The 21628-nt window shown below is 33.5% G+C and overlaps 1 protein-coding gene across 4 annotated transcripts in view; it reads right to left on the bottom strand.

Moving 5' to 3' along the window:
• Positions 1-21628, bottom strand: part of LOC140432529 (uncharacterized) — a 54551-nt gene that overhangs the window by 14198 nt on the left and 18725 nt on the right. For 2 of the 4 annotated variants that reach the window (XM_072520478.1, XM_072520479.1), the window contains 2 exons: positions 8990-9238; positions 3744-3991 (listed from right to left, as the gene is read on the bottom strand). In XM_072520478.1, coding sequence (XP_072376579.1) covers positions 3744-3991; positions 8990-9238 — 497 coding nt within the window. Of the gene's footprint in view, positions 1-3743; positions 3998-8989; positions 9239-21628 lie in introns of all 4 variants that reach the window. The other 2 variants (XM_072520481.1, XM_072520480.1) reach the window with 2 other exon arrangements.

The following is a 21628-nucleotide window of genomic DNA, read 5'->3' as shown; positions in this document are numbered from 1 at the left end:
AAATAATTTATTCACCCAACCACTTGCCGAAAGAAGACTGAAGAGGGTATGGCTAGAAGACCTACCGCAATAATACTTAGAGAACCGTCAATAGATGGTACCTAACTCGCGTTAATTTACTTACAGACTATTTACTTATTACTCTGTGTATACAGTAGATTGTAAACATGCAATGTAACAATAAAAAAAAAGATTTGGGGTTCAAATGGGGTAGTGAAGCGTAAAATATGACGCTGCATCCTGTTAGCGTCACTAGCCTCTCCTACTCAATTCCAACTCTCACCTCCACGCGGTGAACCCTGGTAACCTGAGCAACTCTGTGGAAGATTGTGGTAACCAACCCCAGTGGGAAGAAGAGTCAGGGCAAACGAGAGTGTGAGAAATGGTCCTTCGAAGATTAGGGGGTTGGGCAAAAGGTTAACGACCTCTTCCCTTAAAAAAACTCATTGTTATGAAAGCACAAAGTGGAAAAGCCGGAGTGTTTAGTTCACGACGACCTAGCAAACCACAATGGAATAACGATTTACGGATATGCACATGGAATGTACGAACCCTTTATGCCCCAGGTGCTCTTATACTGCTAACACAAGAACTTGATAAAATGAAAGCCGATGTAGTAGCGATTCAAGAGATGAGATGGACTGGTTCAGGAATTATCGAGAAAAGAGACTACAATATATACTATAGCGGACATAGCACCCGACACGAGTTTGGCAGTGGTTTTCTAGTCAGTAAAAAAGCAAAACAATTAGTCCTTAACTTTAAACCCATAAACAACAGAATATGTTATCTACGCCTTAAAGGAAAATTCTTTAATTATAGCTTACTTAGTGTACACGCACCTACGGAAGAAAAGGAGGATAATGAAAAAGATGAATTCTATGACACCTTAGACAAAGAATATGATCGATGTCCACGTTATGACGCGAAAATCATTGCTGGGGACCTTAATGCAAAAATTGGCAAAGAGCAATTTTTCCAGCCAACTACAGGACATGAGAGCTTACATGAAGAGTCAAATGATAACGGGTTGAGACTAATAAACTTTGCAAGTACTAAAAACATGATAGTAGGAGGAACAAGATTTCCCCATAAAATGATACACAAAGGAACATGGAAATCCCCTGACAACGAAACCATTAACCAGATAGATCACATCCTGATAGATGCAAGGCACTCTTCCGATCTCATAGACGTCAGAAGCTACCGAGGCCCAAACATTGACAGTGACCACTTTCTTGTAATGGCAAAAATCGGAGGGAGAATATCAAACCTAAAGAAAGATAAACACACGAAACAAGACAGAATTAATGTTGATAATCTGCGCATTGAAACCGTTGCGAGAGAGAATAGGAGACAAATGGACGAGGAAATGGAGAACCTGGAGGTGGGGGAAAATGTAGAGGAACTGTGGACAAAATGTAAAAACATAATAACTGAGAAAGCAACAAAAATATTGGGGAAAACCAAACCAGTTAAAGAAAACGAATGGTTTGACAAGGAGTGCCCAGAAGCAACAGATAACAAAAACAGGGCATACCTAAAGACAAATCAAGCTGGATGCACAAGAAGAGCAAAGGAAGAATACCGGACCCTAAGAAGAGAAGAAAAACGATTACATAGAAGAAAAAAAAAGACAATTTGAGCAAAAGCAGTTGGAAAGTACAGAATGGCTAAGAAATCAAAATGAAACTCGAAAGTTCTACAGAAATCTAAACAAAATGCGCAAAGAGTTTAAGCCAAGAATAAGGAGCTGTAAGGATGTAGAAGGAAACACAAATATTACAAAATATTAGCAAACATTCTCTACGAAAGGCTGCAACTTTACACAGTGGGCATAATTGGTAAATATCAAGCTGGATTCACTCCAGAAAAATCAACAATTGACCAGATTCATTCAATAAGACAGATTCTCGAGAAAACATTAGAATTCAATATTAAAACCCATCATCTATTCTAAGGCCGCATACGACAGTGTCAAGAAAACAGTGCTATACCAATCAATGCATGAGTTTGGTATACCAGAGAAACTTATCCGACTAACGAGAACGACAATGTCTAACTTAGAAGCATTGTTAGAATACAGGGAGAGAATTCTAGATCCTTTGAGATAAAGGATGGACTCAGACAAGGGGATGCTGGCTTGCCTCCTATTTAATATTGCCTTAGAAAAGGCAGTTCGAGATACACTAATTAGGGACGGCGGTACTATTTACAATAGATCGATACAAGTCTTAGCATATGCTGATGACATTGACATAATAGGGCGTAGCAAGCAAGATGTTGAGCAATATCTCCTAGAATTGGAAACAGCGGCGAAACAGGTCGGTCTAGTCATCAACGAAGACAAAACCAAGTACATGTTGGTTACAAAGGATCCGATAGCAAATGAGGAACGAGAAACAGTCTTTGGAAGTCATACCTTTGGACGTGTTGACAACTTCACATACCTTGGGTCGCTATTGACTGCTACCAATAAAACAAGCGAAGAAATCAAAAGACGAATCTTCTTCTTCTTAAAGTGCCTATCCGTTCCGGATGTTGGCGATCATCACGGCTATCTTTACTTTGTTTATTGCAGCGCGGAACAGTTCAGTGGTAGTCGTGTTATACCACTTTCGTAAATTTTGAAGCCAGGAAATGCGTCTTCTTCCCGGTCCTCTCTTACCATTTACTTTCCCTTGGAGAATCAGCTGGAGAAGACCGTAACGTTCTTGATTTCTCATTACATGTCCTAGATATTCCAACTTTTTAGTTTTGACGGTCATGAGAATTTCACAAAAGACGAATAAATCTTACAAATAGGGCATGGACTCCAAAAGTATTTCCACTCAAGAAATATTCAAAGAAGAACTAAAATTATTATATACAAAACATTGCTGAGGCCGGTCCTCACATATGGAGCAGAAACATGGACTCTAACGCAGAAAGATGAAAGACTTTTGGGAATATTTGAGCGTAAAATACTCCGCAAAATATTTTGAGCTATAAACGATAAAGGGCAGTGGCGCAGAAGATATAATTTTGAATTGTATCAGCTCTTTGATGAGCCAGATGTCATAACGTTCATTTAAACACAGCGACTTAGATGGGCTGGACACATAACTGTAGGAAGAAGAAGCAAAGGCCGACCGCAAATTAGGTGGTTAGATGGAGTTGAAACCGACTTACGGATATTAAAAATCAGAAGATGGCCATATGTTACCAGAAACCGAACAGAATGGCGACGAATCTTAGAGCAGGCCAAGATCCACAGAGGATTGTCGAGCCAAAGATGATGATGATGAATAAAAAAAAGAAATACATATATATGTTTCTAACAAGAAGTGATTATTCCCCTACTGGTTAATAATAAAAAAAAACAAAGCTAAAGATATTAAAATTTAAATATAGGAATATATCCAGTCGCCATATTAGAAAACATTAGCACAACAAATAATGAGAAAAAATATTCAGAAGACATTTGGATCTGGAAAAAGAAAATTAAAAAATCATAGGATCCAGACCAGAAAAAGGACAACAGATTGCTAGTTAACAAATCAAGAAACAATATATATATATATATATATATATATATATATATATATATATATATATATATATAGCATGAACGAAGAGAAAACACATAAGTACACATAAGTGAGAAAATATTGGTAAAAAAAAACAAAATTGTGGCATCATTTGGATCGTAACTACAAAATACTATAATATAAATAACGTAAAGAAAAGATTAATCAAACTACCTCTTTGCTTTTCTTCGCTTGTCTTTACACGTGGTTGGACAACGGCCACCGTAACTTCTTGTTCCTGTTCCTTTCTCTCTTGTTCCTTTTTGGCGTCCAATTTCTGCTGTGCAACCTTAACTGTATCTTTTCGTTCAAAACCCATCTCTTTGAGGACATCTGAAGCTTTTTGAATATTGTTTTCGTTACCTTGCAGCACGTCCAGAATGATCATCTCGTCGGCCCGTGGAAAAATCGATTTCATATACCTGCAACTATTTGCCATTAGATCGGGGTTGTAATGAAGATAAGTAGATTTTTTACTAATACGGTAAAATACATCAAATCTAAGGTGTAAAAAAATAAAGCATAAAAATAGAAGAAATTCACACAACACTTACGTTGTTTTAATATTATTTTTATTGTTTTACTAATAATGTTTGCTATGTATTCAAATGAATACATAACTCTAAATATGTAATATAAACTAGATAAACTACATTTTAACTATAAACTAAAATCTAAGTTACAAATCTAAGTTACAATAGTTTGCTTAACCTTGGGTAAGCGTGCTAAGAATATAGTCAACTTAATATGTTGAGCTAAATATGTCAGCTTCTTCAGAAAAAAATTATTTTAAAGTAACCACTTCCTTATGCAAACAGCCTACTTAACTTAAAACTTATTACCATTTTTACCTGACTAAATACCCATTAGACATAATAAACAAAACCTCCCAACATTACTCGTTGATGAGGCAGAGTATTTTTTTCTGGTTCATCATTAGTATGTCTTTAGTGGTGGTTAAAATTATTTTACATCTGAAGACACTGATGTTTCAGTGAAACATGTCAAATTCAATACATCTTCTGTGGAAATTATAGTGTTGTGGCGCTACTAATAAATTTCCATCAAGTAACCGGCAATTCAATAATTAAGTTTATGATTTGTATGATATACATATCCATCATTCCACCATAAACATATCTCATTATGTAGAGGTCTCTTCTTTTTTTATGCATTTCTCTCTGTTTTGAACAATTTCCATTCAACAGAATATTTTTTATTACCAATTTTTTTCTGGTACACTAATTTGAACGTCAGTATTACGTCTTTCCATCAGAATTTGTCCTTTTATTTTTTTTATGTTCTGTTCTGTGTAAATGTTCTCGTTTTGAAGACTAGACATATATAAGCATACTTGCGATAGACCTATTTGACGCATTGAGCTAGTTAGGACCGTTCTCATATGTGGACGTCAGCCGTGGCTTACAGTTTATGCGGCGTTTTATTTGAGACTGACTGCTTGTGGAAGCATGTTGGTAGCCAAATTGTTTTTTTAAGAAAAATACAGTTTAATTTATGGTTTATTCAGTTACGCAGAAAGTTCAAATTGTCAAATGGCATTACTAAGGTAATACACTTTCACAAATTCATGAACTAGAGTGTTATAATGAATTTTAAAAGGAAGGGATGCGTTATCCCTCGCAAATCCGTGAGCCTCTTTTTGATAAAGCTTGGGAGCAGAAAGAAGTGATAATTTGTGCGTGTATCGATGAAAATCTTACAGTGTCCTGCAATCAAGTTGCTGAATTAGTAGACACAAGTTTGACTATAGTTGGAAAAATGTTGAAGAAAAATTGTTATCGATCATACAAAAAAACTCATGGGATATTTCCCGAGGATAATATGCAACGCATTGCGTTTTGTAAAGCAATAATGGAAAGGGCTAACCGTAACGAAGATTCTCTCAACGATAATGTCTTTACGGATGAATCAATATTTCTATTAATAATTAATGAGAATTAACTTACGTAGGTTATTGGCTGGGAAAACCTACATCTTTTTTTTTTAAGTACGAACTCAGTATCTTCGAAAGTTAAATGGGGTGGAATATTGGAAGATAATATGATTGGACCATTTTTTATAAACGAAAACCTATCTGAAGCAAAGTATTTGGACCTACCAAAGGCAGTAAATTGTTCCGTAAATTCGTAGAATTGCTGGTAACAGATTCAATGACATCTAGTTTCAATAAGGCGGGTGACATTCACATAACAACGCTTTGGTACGGTAATATTTAGATATTACCTTCCAAATCGGTTAATACGCGGAAGACAAGGAACTATCTTGTGGCCAATGAGATCACCGGCATTGTCACCCAATGATTTTTTCTTATGGGAACATGTTAAATCATCATTTATGGTCATGATATGGCTACTAATTTGGAAGAACTTGTAATTAAAAATTGAACGTGCTTTGTCATCCTTTATTTACAATGTATTTTTAGTTTGGAAAAATTTCTTTTTTGGTTTTCTAAAATAAACATCCGATAGATTATTTTGATATTCATCATCATCATCACTGGCTCGACAACCCTTTTTGGGTCTTGGCCTGTTCTAGGATTCTTCTCCATTCCGATCTGTTTCGTGCTTTTTTTCTCCAGTTTTTTATTTTTAAGGTTGTTATATCATTTTCTATTTGTTCTAAGTATCTCAGTTTCGGTCTTCCTCTTGTTCTTTTTCCTACTGGCATCTGTTTGAATATTTTGTTTGGTATTTCGCCTTCTTCCATTCTTTCTACATGTCCTATCCAATGCAGCCGTCCTATTTTGATGAATGTTATAATATCCGGATCCTGGTATATTTTGTATAGTTCAGAGTTGTATCGTCTTCGCCATATTCCGTTTTCTTTTGTGCTCTTATATATGTGTCGCAAGATTTTTCTTTCGAAGGTGGCTAACAACGTTTCCTCTCTTTTAGTAAGTGTCCAGGTTTCTGAGCCATATGTGGGTACCGGTCTTATTAGGGTTTTATATTATTTTGCTCAATTACTAACAGAATTGCTTTTCTGATCGGTTTTCCGATCAGTGGAATATTAAAACAAAATAAATCCGTAGCGTGAGATGTATTTTACAAAAATACTCTACAGTCCACCTCAAGTGGACGCCCAAAGCCGTATTAGCTCAATATACCCTTGTAATCACTAGTTTAGCGTATACTATTATATATATATATATATATATATTTATATATATATATATATATATATATATATATATATATATATATATATATATAACGAAATTTCATTACGTTACCGCAGGCTTTCCCAAAAAAATTGATATTTGCTAGCTTTAATCGAATAACACATATAGACTATTTCTATATCTGAAATATAAAAACTAACGATATATTTTTAAATTACTGTTCGTTTGATAAATTGGTAATTTCTTCTATTTTATTAAAATTTATAAAACAAATTAATAAAAGCAAGCATACAATGCAATAAGCAACATGCAGGATTTTAGGGACTACTATGATCATAGATGTCGTCTAAACTACTTTAGAAATTATTCAAGAATTTTATTTGGATATTAGAATGTGATCGATAATTTTATGAACCACGTGCATTGTACTGCATATAACTGTTGGAATGAGTGTTATGTATATCAACCGAAATAACTTCCAAAACAAACATATTGAGTCCAATATTATTCTGAACGAAACCACCCAAAGAAAACATACGATTCTCTTGTTACATTCTATCTACATTATAAGGTTCGGCAAGTATGAACTCTCTACTTCTCACCAAGCGTTCTTCTTCTTCTTCTTCTAATGGCGCTACAACCCTTTGTGGGTCTTAATAACGGGCCGACTTAACAACGTTCTTCCATTCTGTCCTGTCAGATACTTTCCTTCTCTATTGCCTGATGTTCATGGTTTTAAGATCTTCCTCTACATCGTCTATCCACCTTTTACGGGGCCTTCCTCTTGTTATTTCCTTGGGGTTTTGATCTCCGGATTACTTTTACAGCCTAAATATCTGACATTCTTTTCAAATCCACAAGGAAACTAAGTTCCTGTAGCTGGCTGTATACCATGTATCACAAAAAATTTATTTAAAATCATTTATAAAAGGTATATAATTAAATCACCCGATCGGGCTATATCGCAAAACGTTTTCGGAATCTATATTCCATCATCAGTATGTCCTAAAAGTATATAACCACTTTAATTAAAGACAACATGAAATTTAAATTTTTACCAAGGTTAATACAAAATGTCTTTAATACTTACTAGGTGTACATGTTTTGAGCCACTAAATTACAGTAAAAGACAGCCAGCGCGCAACGCTACTGGTTTGAAATGTCAGTTATGTAAGTTTTTGAACCATGCGACGATAGATATATAATAATATATAACTATAATAGTGTTTACTGACGAGACTTATTTATTAACGAGTCATATTTCCAAAACCAATTGGTTTGACACCAGTAATAATGGACTTAGAAAACCCATGTCAAGGGCAACGTTTAATTATTGTTGGGACAAGAAATGCAAAAGGTTTTGTTCCTGGATCTTATTTGAGGTGGAAGTCGACGTCAAAATCTGGAAACTATCATGATGACATGAACTTTACACATTTTAAAAAATGATTGGAAGAACAACGTTTAAGTGAGTTTCCTCCAAATAGTGTAATAGTCTTGGATAATGCATTATACCATAATACACAGGAAGATAAATGTCCCACATCCTCATCGAAAAAGTGTGTTATGCAGGAATGAATTCGATAAAAAAATATTCCGCATACTGCTTCTATGTTGAAGCCTGATCGGTATAACATAATAAAATTGCATAAACTTCGTTATGTAAAATATGTAATCGATAAATTATACGAGCACAAGGGTATGATGTATTTAGCTCCCACCATTCCATCCCGATTTGCAACCTATTGAAATGGTTTTGGCAGCTTTGAAATCCTATGTGGGAGCCAGCAATATAGACTAATGGTCAGTACATCAGTTATCGGATGAATTTTTTTAAACATTTCCTGTGGAAGAATGGAAAAAATGTTTGTAACTGTAACAGCTGGCCTAACTGGTAACCCTAATTTGCGACCATTTTTCCTCAGGCAACCTTATTTCAACATATTAAGAGAAAAGTTAGATTTAATTTTATATAAGAAAACATACATATGTCAAAAGCAACGTATTTTATTTAAAATATAAATGAACGAAATAAAATTTTTGTTCAAAAATTAATTACTATTAATTCAATTAAAATTATTTGTGACCACTTTTTGACTGGCAACCTATTATCAATGTATCCTCCTAATTTTAAATGTATGTAAAAATGCAAGTTTGATTAACTTCGTTATGAACGTAGTGATCCTGCAGTGGGATCTTGTATTAACAGTAGACGGAATATTTTCTAATCTATACTAAAAAATTCTTGAATAACTTCTGGGCCATAGAACTTAAGGACCTTAATTTTAATTTGGGCGATGAATGCGGTCTAGGCGAACTACGAAAGCCCGCGCTCGCAGGGGAGCCCCCCGGAGCGGTTCCGGCTCGACATATGGGGCTGCCCCCTCTTGAATTAACGCGGAACCCCAGTGGAGGGGTCGCTTGGATGTTGCGTTGGGCAGGCGGAGTCGCATATGGCCCCGGCGTTGTAATGGGATTCTTTTCGACCTGCAAGGCGCTTATTACGAGTGCCTCGCGACTGTGATACCTAGAAATGGGAAAATAAAAGCCATGATAGTTAGTAAAGCTTTCGAGCAAATTTGTCAAAACGAAAAAAGATTGAGTGAATTTGGTACGATTTTATATTTTTACAACAAATTACCCATGAATAAATTCATTCAGGAATTCACATGCTTGATACAATGTATATCATGCATATAAATTACTAGTGTATAATCTATCTCAGCAATAGGATCTATGGAATTATTATTAATGGTTTTTTCTTTTGATTTAGTAATGAATGGAAAATTTATGAGATGTTACTATTACACATGAAAAGGAAAACTCTGTTCTTTTAAGAATATATAGTATAAGAGGATCCTGAACTTAAATATCAGATGTGAAGAGGCTCACGAGAACCTATAAGTAGTTAGAATATGTGTGTAAGAGCTGGTCTAAGCGTAAAGAAACATCTACTTGCTCTCTCCAAAGCACTAGAAACGGTAGCGGGTTTTCCGCTATAGCAGCATTCGCTGAAGCAATTTTAAGGAAGTGTCTTAGAGAATCAGAGCAGTTTTGTAGAAATGTGCATATTTAAGGCTAAAGTATATTGATTGCTATTCAAGACCCTCTTAAGATAATATATATTTATTCTACCGTATAAGACTACCTATATATTTATTAAACATATTACTGATTAAAAGTCAATAGGCAATTAACAATCAATAATGTAGAGGATCGTAAGAAAACCGAAAACTTAAAGTGTTTAGAATCTGTTTTAATTAGCTAATTTATTGAATGTGTTTTTGACTTGGATATTTGTTTTAAATCACTGAATATAAATCTCCTTTTTGATTTATTATTAAACCATTAATTGTCTAGGGCACGTTCTAAAACATAAGTACTAAATATGTATTAGAACCTTTTCCCCTAGGACATTTTGATTTATTTTTTCAGTTTTTTATTTTATTGGATATTTTTGCAGACTCTGATATCTATAGATTCTTAATATTTGATAGATTATTCCTTTTCTTGGTAATATTAAATCGAATATAAATCTACATATAAATATGTTTCCATAAAAAAATCAGCAAAATTACCATCTAAAAAGATGCTTTAAAACGCTCGTTTTCAACTTGACAAATATCTAAATAGGTTAGAAAAGAAGAGAATATACTTACTTACAATTGGTTTTATTGTACCTTGGACTTTTCAGCCCATATTCCGCCAGCCGTTAGGTTTATATTGAAATTTATTTAAATGGTCTGAGTGTATTACACGTACACTTACAAAATACTTCTAATATACTATGCACTAGTATTTATACAGAGTGGAAACCACTTAGCTGATGATATCAATATTGTTGGGAGAACGGAAAACGCAGCACGAGAGGCGTACGTAGCATTAAAGGAAGCGGCTACAAAAATGGGTTTAATAATAAACACCAACAAAACAAAATACATGAAAATAGGTACGCAACCACAAACACTACGGCCACTCGTTATAGAAAATGACGTCATCGAAGCAGTTAACGAATTTGTATACCTGGGAACGCTCGTCAATACTGAAAATGACACTACCGCAGAGATAAACCGCAGAATTTGCACGGCTAATAGATGCTATTTTGGGCTTAATCTCCTTTTTAAATCTACAGTTATATCAAGAAATACAAAAGTAAAACTCTACAAAACAATAATACACCCAGTCCTAACATATGGTTCAGAAACCTGGACTTTAACAAAAAGCAATGAAAACATGTTAGGATGTTTCGAAAGAAAAATACTAAGGCGCATCTATGGAGCGGTAAATGAAAATGGTGTCTGGAGAAGACGATACAACTTCGAACTCTATAGGATATACCAGGAACCAGATATCGTAAAACACATAAAGATAGGACGTCTGAGGTGGGTAGGCCATGTAATGCGGATGGAGCAAACCGACCCAGCTAGAAAAACGCTCCTTGATAGACCTATTGGTCAAAGAAGAAGAGGAAGACCCAGAACAAGATTCCTAGATAACATAGACCAAGATATGAGAAATATGGAAATACGTGCTTGGCGGAGGAAGGCGATGGATAGGGACGACTGGAGAAAAATTCTTGGGGAGGCTAGGACCCACACAGGGTTGTAAAGCCAAAATGATGATGGAAACCACTTATGGAATAAAATTGTTTGTGTCCTTATTTTAGAAAATAATATAAAACGTTGAGATACCTTAACTTTTACATTTAAATGTGCGCTTTTTAAACATAATTTTGAATGTACTGGGTGATCCACGCAAGTCTGGCATAGTCCATAATCTGTATTTTAAATTAAACACACTGTATATTTTTATGTTTTTAAAAGCTCCTTAACAACCTGATCTCAACGAAATATATCATGTAGGGTCTATTATGAATAATACAAGGTGAAATTTTGAAATTAAGTATAATTTTCTTCAAGACAATTCATAGAATACCCGAGGTAATTGATTGGATTACTTACTTACTTACTCCGTGGCGTTACAACCCTTCGTGGGTTTTAGCCGACTCGACAACATGCCTCCACTGTTTGATGTCTTGAGCAACCTCCATCCAATTCTCCACGCCCATAGTGTTTAGATCTCCTGCTATATTATCTCGCCACCGGAGACGAGGGCGTCTCCGGTGGAGAGATAATATAGCGGATTGATTGGATTACATTCAAATAAATGCTGAAAATGTTCTCCACCTTGTTGTTGGCAATACCAATGTCTCCTATAAAACTCGTCCCTTGTTTAAAGTTTGAGGTGAAATATTCCGTATTTCTGTAGTTATCCTTTCTTTGAAGTCTTCAATGCTAGTTGGTTGTGTTGCATATACTTTGTTCTTGAGATAACACCAAAGAAAATAATCCAAAGGCGTAAGATCTGGCGACCTAGCTGGCCACTCAATATTACCCCTTCGTCCAATCCATTTATTGAAAAAGATTTCATTCAAGTAATTTCTCACCATTAAAGCATAATGGGGTGTTGCACCGTTCTGCTGAAACCAGACACAGTTTCATGCGGTAGGGTCGGATCTATTGGACTGGGATATAAGTTAGCTAACTGAGGAAGAAAATCGTCTCTTAGCATTCTTAAATATTTTTCCGCTGTCAAATTACCATCTACAATTATAGACCAATAATATGATCTCCTATAATACCTGCCCAGACATTTAACTATTGAGGATACTGAGTGTGTGTCTCACGCATCCAACGAGGATTCTCCGCTGACCAATATCTACAGTTTTGTCGATTTACCTCTCCGTTCAAAGTAAATGTTGATTCATCAGAAAAAAGAATTGTGCCAAGAGCTATTTCATTTGTATTAATTTTATCCATCATTCTTTCGCAGAAATCAATTCTACGATCTGGATCGTCTTGGTAGCTCCTGCACAAAAGTCAATTTATATGGATGAAGGTTTTCTTCATGGAGACACCTTAGGACAGTTGTGTGACTCACATTATTTTGACGTGCAATTTGACGTGAACTTGACGTTGGATTCTCTGCGACACAAAATATCCACTTTCACCTCATCTTCAATGAAATTCGGTTTTCTTCTTAATGGTTTGACATGTCCAAGTTCTCTGAATTGTGTATAAATTTTAGACACAGTACATTGTGCAATATTAGGCAACTGAGGATACCTCTGATTAAATAAGTTTGCTACTTCAACTTGACTTCTACAATTCTCCCCGTAACCGATCATCATTAAATCTCAATTCGGTAGGTCTCAGTTAAATATTTCATTTTTATTTCTGCAAGAAATTAGCTTTTAATTAGAAATTTATTATTTTAATGTAAAATATCAACACACCAACAACTGATTGATAACAATCCGCATTATTTACCGATTTAGTTTAATTAACAGATTACCTATTCATGACAAAAAATGTTAACACGGTTACTAAATAGACATTTTCCCCAATATACTGACACTCAGAGTAGAAGTGTATTGTCTGTATTTAGCTAATTTAAAATAATACCATAACACGTGATAAATTATTAATTTCAAAATTTCACCTTGTATTATTCATTATAGACCCTACATGGTATAGTTCGTTGAAATCAGGTTGTTAAGAATCTTTTAAAAACTTAAAAATATACAGGGTGTTTCATTAAAAATAAGGATTATGGACTATGCCAGACTTGCGTGGATCACCCTGTACATTTAAATTTATGTTTAAAAAGCGCACATTTAAATTTAAAAGTTAACGTGTCCCAGAGTTTTTTTATTATTTTCTATAATAAGGACGCAAACAATTTTATTCCATAAGTGGTTCCCACACTGTATAACAGTATTGGCATAATTTATAATTTTTAACCTAAAGCAATTATAATATTTTTTTAGTGGTTAAGTAACCTTAATCGAAGACCTGACGATGGAATGAAAATTTCCGAAACTGGTCGTCCAAGGTATCATAAAACCAATTGTATGATAAAATCAATTTTCTTTCTGTACTCACATGTGAAAATAATTCATCATTTGGTAAATATCAAAATCAAATATTTAACATTGGAAACAGATTTTCTTTTTTTCAAAATAGTTTTCATCGGTATTAATACATTGTTACATTTTTCAAATTTTATTATGCACTTTGGAATCAATTTTTTAAGCATCTCTTTTCACTATGACCGAGATAAAATTGAATAGCAATTGAATACCACATATCGTACGATTCACAAAACCTACAAAAGAATCCCAGTCATAGTTGGTTATTCGTTAACAAGCATCTTTTTAAACCGGATGAAATCGGAAGATCGGTGATCATGTACATAGTTTGCTCGAAAGACTATTTTAGGCATGTTCTACACAATGCATATTACTACTCAAGAGTTCATGAAACAGTATGTGTTTCGTGATATTTGAATATGTATTATATACAATTTCTAAATTGAAATATTGGTAATAAGATAGTACTGAAATTATTGTCAATACAAGAACCTGTTTTCTTAAAAATGTATGGAAGATACTGTTTGTTTGTAGCTACTATTTATCTTAGTCCTTAAAAGCTTTAGAATTTTAGAATATATTATTAAATTTAAAAACCTTTTTGGACAAAGGTTTAATCAAATAGTTTTAAATGTTAAATGCGAGGTGAGTCATAAACTGATGCAGTTTTTTTCCTTTAAATCCCCTAAAATGAGAGTTTGTAAAGTTATTTTGGTTAATTTGTTCCTTAATTATTGCAAAAATAGCTTCAAAAGTCGATTTTTTTAAAATGATTAATAACTTTTCTAAAAATGCACAACAAACTTTAATTTCGCGTAATAATTGGGACAATATACTCAACTGTAAAAATTTCAAGAAGTTTCACATAACAGTTATTGTAAAATTGAAATTGTTTATCCCAGAAACCTTTTATCTACAACGTTATTATGCGTGAACTATTAGATCTACACGAATTCTGAAAGCACCAAATTGGAGAGAAAGGCTTATTTTATCAAATTAAATCATTTAACGATTAAAAAAATTATGATAAATAATGCAAAATGAGTTTACGATAGTACTGTGATTTTTAGCTTATAAACATTTAAAATGCCTCAATGTCCTACGAGGCCATTGAGGTATTGAGGCCAATTTCAAAAACTTACTATTCATAAATGCAAATTTATAAAAGTGGCAATATCTCCGGTTCCAATCAACTAATAATGGTGTTTTAATTTGGAGTACCTCGTGGCATAGGTCATAAAAATACATTTCGTTAATTTGTGAATTCTTTATTTAACCTTATTCTTAATTAATAGTAAAATTAATAATATGTTCAATGTATATATAACAATTAATTTGCGTAAAACATATTTGTAACGTTTTTGAGAAAAAGTAATTTTAAAAATAATAAGCATAATTTAAGAACAAGTAATTAACACGAATAGATTTGATTTTCAAATAAAAAATAAAAAAAAAGTGTTTGGTGACACTTCTTGAACGTGATATTTTCTGCAATTTTTAAGGCAATAACAGCTCTCAAAGTTGGGGACCAAGGAATTATGTATAATCGTACACGATGTGTCTCTGATCTATTAACCCAATAATGTTGGTATATTCTTATCGCTGACTTCTTCTTTCAGTATTGGTAAAGATCCATTCTGCTGATGGGTTTGTTACATGTTTTTCTTCAGAGTGCTTCTTTTATTTTTCTCTTTTTGCTCTCTGTTTCTTTCATGACTATTGATGCATCTTTCCATCGTATTGATGATCTGTCGAAGACTCTGTTTTTGATGTATAAAATGTGGTTTAATCCCATACAAGTACAATATTTAACTTAAACATGGCACAAAGAAATAGTTTCAGAACCTCTTATTTATAATATGTACCAACATTTTTAAAATTTTATTGAACTTAACCCATTAACGCCGGTAGTACTTATTTGAGGACGCCTATAAAAATAAACATTATATTGGATTTTAAAATGTTTTGGGCTATTAGTTTTCCCTTATCGAGATAAATAGCTTTGTCAGTAACTGGCTTGAGTTCGCTTTAAATACAACCAGATGTGATTATATAGAGCTTCGTGTTATAACGAGTTTCAAAAGAGGTGTAGTTGCAGAATAAAAAACATTTTTTCATCAAGAAAAAAATTATATTTTATAAGTGTTATACTGGAAATTAGAAGTCCACGGACTATTCTAAATGTAAGTATTCACCATAATAAATTTATTTTATATTTAATAGTATTTAACAGCCAGGACGTTAGGCACAAAAAGGTATGCCTAATTCGTGTATTTGCTTCTTTTTAGATCACTATGGATCCTACAATATTTTATGACTCTAAAACCTTCCAAAAATTGGAACAAGCCTTGGAAGAAGCTAATAATGAGGAAAATGAACAACTAGAGGTCTTGATTTGTGTGTTCTGCCACCAAATTTGGATGAACTGACAGATAATGAAGAACATGATGATGATATTCTAGAAGATCCGAATTACATTCCAAATGAAATTCCTGGAACTATAGAAACCTCTCTTAAGTCTCATGATGAACCAGAAGATGTAAGAACTTCTGATGAAGTTTTGGGTGGACAATCGAAGGAATATACTAATTTTTTAAAACCCAAGTGGGTAAAAACCGATTTTCAATCTACTACTACAACAGTAAATATATCATTTGAAGAGGAGAAGAAAAACGTTAAAGAAGATTTGAGGAATTTATCACCAATTCAAATTTTTAAAAAATTACTTACTGAAGAAATTATTACATACACTTGTGATCAGTCAATTTTATACGCACGGCAAAAAAATAATCACTCTTTTACAATATCTCCAAACGAAATGAAAACTTTTTGGGCAATATTATATCTAACTGGGTATAATAGATTACCACAAGATAGGTTATACTGGTCATTAGATGAGGACCTAGGAGTTTCCTGTGTTTACAGCACTATGAGCAGAGACAGGTACTTAGAAATAAAAAAGTTTGTTTATCTAGCAGATAATGCCAAAATAGGCGATTCTAAAGATCGTATGTACAAAATTAGACCATTAGCAGATAAAATTATAGAAAAATTCTGCCAGTGGGGATGTTTCCATAAAGATATACCCATAGACAGGCAAATAAAAGCAAAAATAAGAATAGCAAAAAATGAATGGCTTAAGCAACAATGTATCGATCTAGAACATTTACAACGACAGCACGACGACCGTAATTTACATAAAAAGCTTAAGGAGACTGCTGGAATATACAGAAAACGAAGACCAACCACCATAGTTAATCAGGATAACCAGATAGTGCTGGGTGAAAAGGAAAAAATTGATATATGGGAAAATTATATCCAGGAGCTCTTCCATGACGAAAGACCCATGAGTGAAGTTTATACAGACGACCAGCTGACTGGCCCTTCAATCACCAAAGAGGAGATAGAAAAGGCAATATTCAATTCAAAAAACAATAAGGCACCTGGACCAGATGAAATCCCGTCAGAAATACTCAAATTACTGGATGAAAGGGGAATTTCAGCACTACACAAAATATTTAACTTAATTTATGAAACTGGCTGCTATCCTCAACAGTGGTTACGCTCTACCTTTATTCCCCTGCCCAAGAAAGTCAATGCAAAAAGATGTGAGGATCACAGACTCATTAGCCTGATGAGTCACACTTTAAAGATATTCTTAAAAATACTACATCAAAGAGTATACAAAAAATGTGAATGGGACATCAGTGACTCCCAGTTCGGGTTTAGGCAAGGTTTAGGAACACGAGAAGCAATAGTAGCAACACAGGTGCTGGTCCAAAATTGTTACGATCAGAAGAAGGATGTGTTCCTATGCTTTTTAGATTACCAAAAAGCGTTTGATCGTGTCCAACACCACAAGTTAATGCAGATCCTCAAGAAAGTTGATATAGACCAAAAAGACATAAGATGCATTGAAAACTTGTACTGGCATCAAACGGCACAGTTAAAAATAGACAATTCTATATCCAAACCCATACATATAAGAAGGGGCGTTCGACAGGGATGTGTGCTTTCCCCTCTTTTATTTAACATTTATTCGGAAGCCATATTTCAAGAGTCTCTGGAGTATGCAAAGATGGGAATCAAAGTGAATGGAGTACTGATCAACAACATACGATATGCTGATGATGGTGTCTTAATTTGTGACAACATAGTCGATCTTCAACAACTTGTCACTATAATCGGAGAATACAGTAAGCGAATGGGATTAGAGATTAATACCAAAAAAACCAAATTTATGATCATCTCCAGAAACTTGGATGCACTTGAAAACTCCACCATAACACTGAATACTAAGTCCATTGAAAGAGTGAGTAAATTTAAATACCTGGGATCGTGGCTTTTTGAAGACTGGGCATCGGACAGGGAAGTAAAATGTCGCATTGAGCAAGCTCGACAAGCTTTCGTAAAATTCAAGAAGGTACTGACTTGTTCAGAGTTCGATCTTCAACTGAGACTAAGGTTTACTAAGTGCTACGTGTGGTCAGTGCTGCTATATGGCGTAGAGGGCTGGACACTCAAAACGAGGGATATAAACAGATTAGAAGCTTTCGAAATGTGGCTCTATCGCCGTATCCTAAAAATACCATGGACAGCGAAAATCACAAATATAGATGTCCTTAAAAGAATAAACCAAGAACGCCAACTTTTCGAAACCATCAAGAAAAGGAAAACGGCGTATCTAGGTCACATCATGCGAAATGAAAAATACCAGTTCCTCCAACTTATAATCGAGGGTAAAATTGAAGGCAAGAGAGGAATGGGACGCAAGAAAATGTCCTGGCTCCGAAACATAAGGCAATGGACAGGGATTAACGACATACAATCTCTGATACATATTGCAAGAAATAGAGAATTAATGGAAAATGTGATCGCTAACATCCATTAGTGGATTTGCATCTAAAGAAGAAGATAGACGAATCCATGGTGAAATATTTCGGCCATAACCCAGCAAAATAATTATTTAGAGGGAAGCGAGTCAGATTTGGATATAAGAATTTGACGATAACTGGTTACACTGGATATTGTTATGATTTTGACGTTTATTATGGACAAAAACCAAATGATACTGATGATACTAAAGGAATATCATTTGGAGCTAAAGTAGTAATTAATCTTTTGAAATACCTGCCCAAACCATTTAGAAATGAAATTGTTTTCGATAATTATTTCACGACATATCAACTAATGACATACCTAAAACAAAAAAACATAAAGACCACAGGAACTCTAAGAGAAAATCGTGTGCAAGAATGTCCAGTAATGGAGTCTAAGCTAATGAAGAAAATGGCAAGAGGTACATATGATTATAGATTCGACAAAGCTAATGAAATTTTGTGTGTGAAATGGTATGACAATAGTGTTTGTTCTATGTTATCCAATTATGATACCATTGAACCATTAGGTCATGACATACCTGAAACAAAAAAACATAAAGGCCACAGGAACTCTAAGAGAAAATCGTGTGCAAGAATGTCCAGTAATGGAGTCTAAGCTAATGAAGAAAATGGCAAGAGGTACATATGATTATAGATTCGACAAAGCTAATGAAATTTTGTGTGTGAAATGGTATGACAATAGTGTTTGTTCTATGTTATCCAATTATGATACCATTGAACCATTAGGTCAGGTAAAACGGTGGTCCAGAGCATCAAAATCAAAAGAAAATGTAGTACAGCCAAAATTGTTTGCTTCCTACAATTCTGGAATGGGTGAAGTAGATGCGCATGACCAGTGCATATCATTATATCGAATAAGCATAAAAGGTAAAAAGTGGTGGTGAGTTTTATTTACGTACTTTCTTGACATGATTATGACTAATGTCTGGAAACTTCATCAAATTTCTGCTGAAAATGTGATGGATCAGTTAGAATTCCGTCGTCATATAGTACGTAGTTATTTGAGAGATGGTGTCACTTCAAGGACACAAAGAAAAAGAAAAGCTGGTTCCAGCATTGAAGTCACCGAAGGTTTTCATTTTCCGGGAAAACTGGAAAAACAGTTAAAGTGTTGTGTGTGTCATATGAAGGCAAGGTAGACATGCAAAAAGTGTGAAAAAACAATGTGTATTGAAAAAGGATGTTTTGAAAAATACCATACAAATACCTAACGTCCCCATTTGAGAACGCCCTTGTATTTCAAAATGTTTTTGAAAAAAATATATATATTTTTTTGAATATATGTAATAAATGTAACCCAAACATCAGAATTTTGTACCGTTTATCATTTTTTCCACGCTAGTTTCTTTTTAGGCGTTAATGGTTTAATGAAATATAGCAACACTGCCTTTTAAGAGATCGAAATTTCTAACAAATGATTATTGTGAACGATTTGGTTAACTTATGTACATTTAGGTTATTGTATATAATACATATCGACTGTCTTTAGAGGTCATAAAATCACATATAACTTTTAATCAAGTAATTGATAATAATTGATTGTGGAAAATGCCTAGAATCGTGTTAAATGGTTAAAAGCTTGAAAGTTATTTTTTTGTAAAATGAAAAGCCCAAATCTGCTAATTTACAAAGCATTAATGTGCAATGCTTATTAAAACCTTTTTCAACGAGAGTTAAAATAGTACTCCTAATTTTTAAATAACAACTTGATAATTTAGTAAAATATGTCCAGTTAACTCAAAAATTGTTGTATTTTATAGAGAACGAAAATTAAGAATCATTTAATATTATTTAAACTATTACAATTATTTTCAAGAGCTAAAATAAAAATATAAATCATCTGATAAAGATGAACGAATAATTGTAAAAAAGTAGTAACTCACCAAATAAAATTAGCTTTGTTAACGAAGTTGCTGCAAAACGTATTTATAAAACATAACATTTTTTTTTTGATCTGATAAATGTTTCTCCTTCTGTTTGAATTCTTTTAAAAAATTATTTGAAAAAATTATTTATTCAAAAAAATGAATTTTGGTAAATTATAAATAGATTAGAATACCAACCAATAAAAAAATACAAATAACCCTTAATGCCATGAATGCCAACTACAAGAGAAAGTTAGTTTGTAGTTTAATTTGTTTTAGATATATATATATATATATATATATATATATATATATATATATATACAATAATATGTAGTGCACAATGATACTTGTGGGATTGTGTTATCAGTCACAAAATTGGAGAAGAAAACAAAAGGATCTTGCTACTTCATCTTTATTGAAGACGTTTGGTAGATGAATCCATACATCAGTTTATACGAATTTGCAGAACAGAAAAGAAGATAAGAAAAAACAACAGAAAGTTTTTTAAAAAGTTGTAAAGAACAGAAGTATCAAAAATTTATGTAAAAGAACAGCTTTCGCCAACATGAAAGCCAAACAGAATCCCAAAACACTGATATTGTGGTTTAATCATTGTCAAAAAAAGGTTTATATTTATCTTTAGCTAGCATAGTATAGCCACGTTGTTTCAAATTATAGCAAAGAAAAAGTAACCAGCACATTCACGAAGTTATGACTTAAACGGCTCACATATTCCTAATATGCAGGATATTTAACAAGAATTGACCATTTTTATTTCGAAATCGCTATGCAATAAATACCAAAACTTTATATACATAATGTATACAAATAAGAAAACTATGCTGATAATGGGCCTCTTGTTTGTCAAACTCTTATCGAAACAACAACTTGCTTGAAGCAATTAGTTATTCAACGATGTTACAACCCAAAAAAAATTAAATTTATAAAAATAACTTCAAATTACGGGGATGACCCATATTAAATGCTTGGCAACGAATGCTACTGAATAAAGCTCAGAAAGTTATTATCACTCCAAAATGTTTGACACACATAACAAGAAGTTATGACATGTTTGCAAAGATTGCACTTTTGGTATCGAATTTGTAACTCGTAGAGTAGTGTTATTATCAAAAGATATAAAGACACCACATGTAATTTAATAATCGTGTATTATAATTGTTAGAATCGTCTAAACAACACTAGCCGCGCGTGTGTAG

Source organism: Diabrotica undecimpunctata, chromosome 1, assembly GCF_040954645.1.
Source record: "Diabrotica undecimpunctata isolate CICGRU chromosome 1, icDiaUnde3, whole genome shotgun sequence".
NCBI classification, from domain to species: Eukaryota; Metazoa; Arthropoda; class Insecta; order Coleoptera; family Chrysomelidae; genus Diabrotica; species Diabrotica undecimpunctata.
This window is presented reverse-complemented; position numbering and strand designations above follow the sequence as displayed.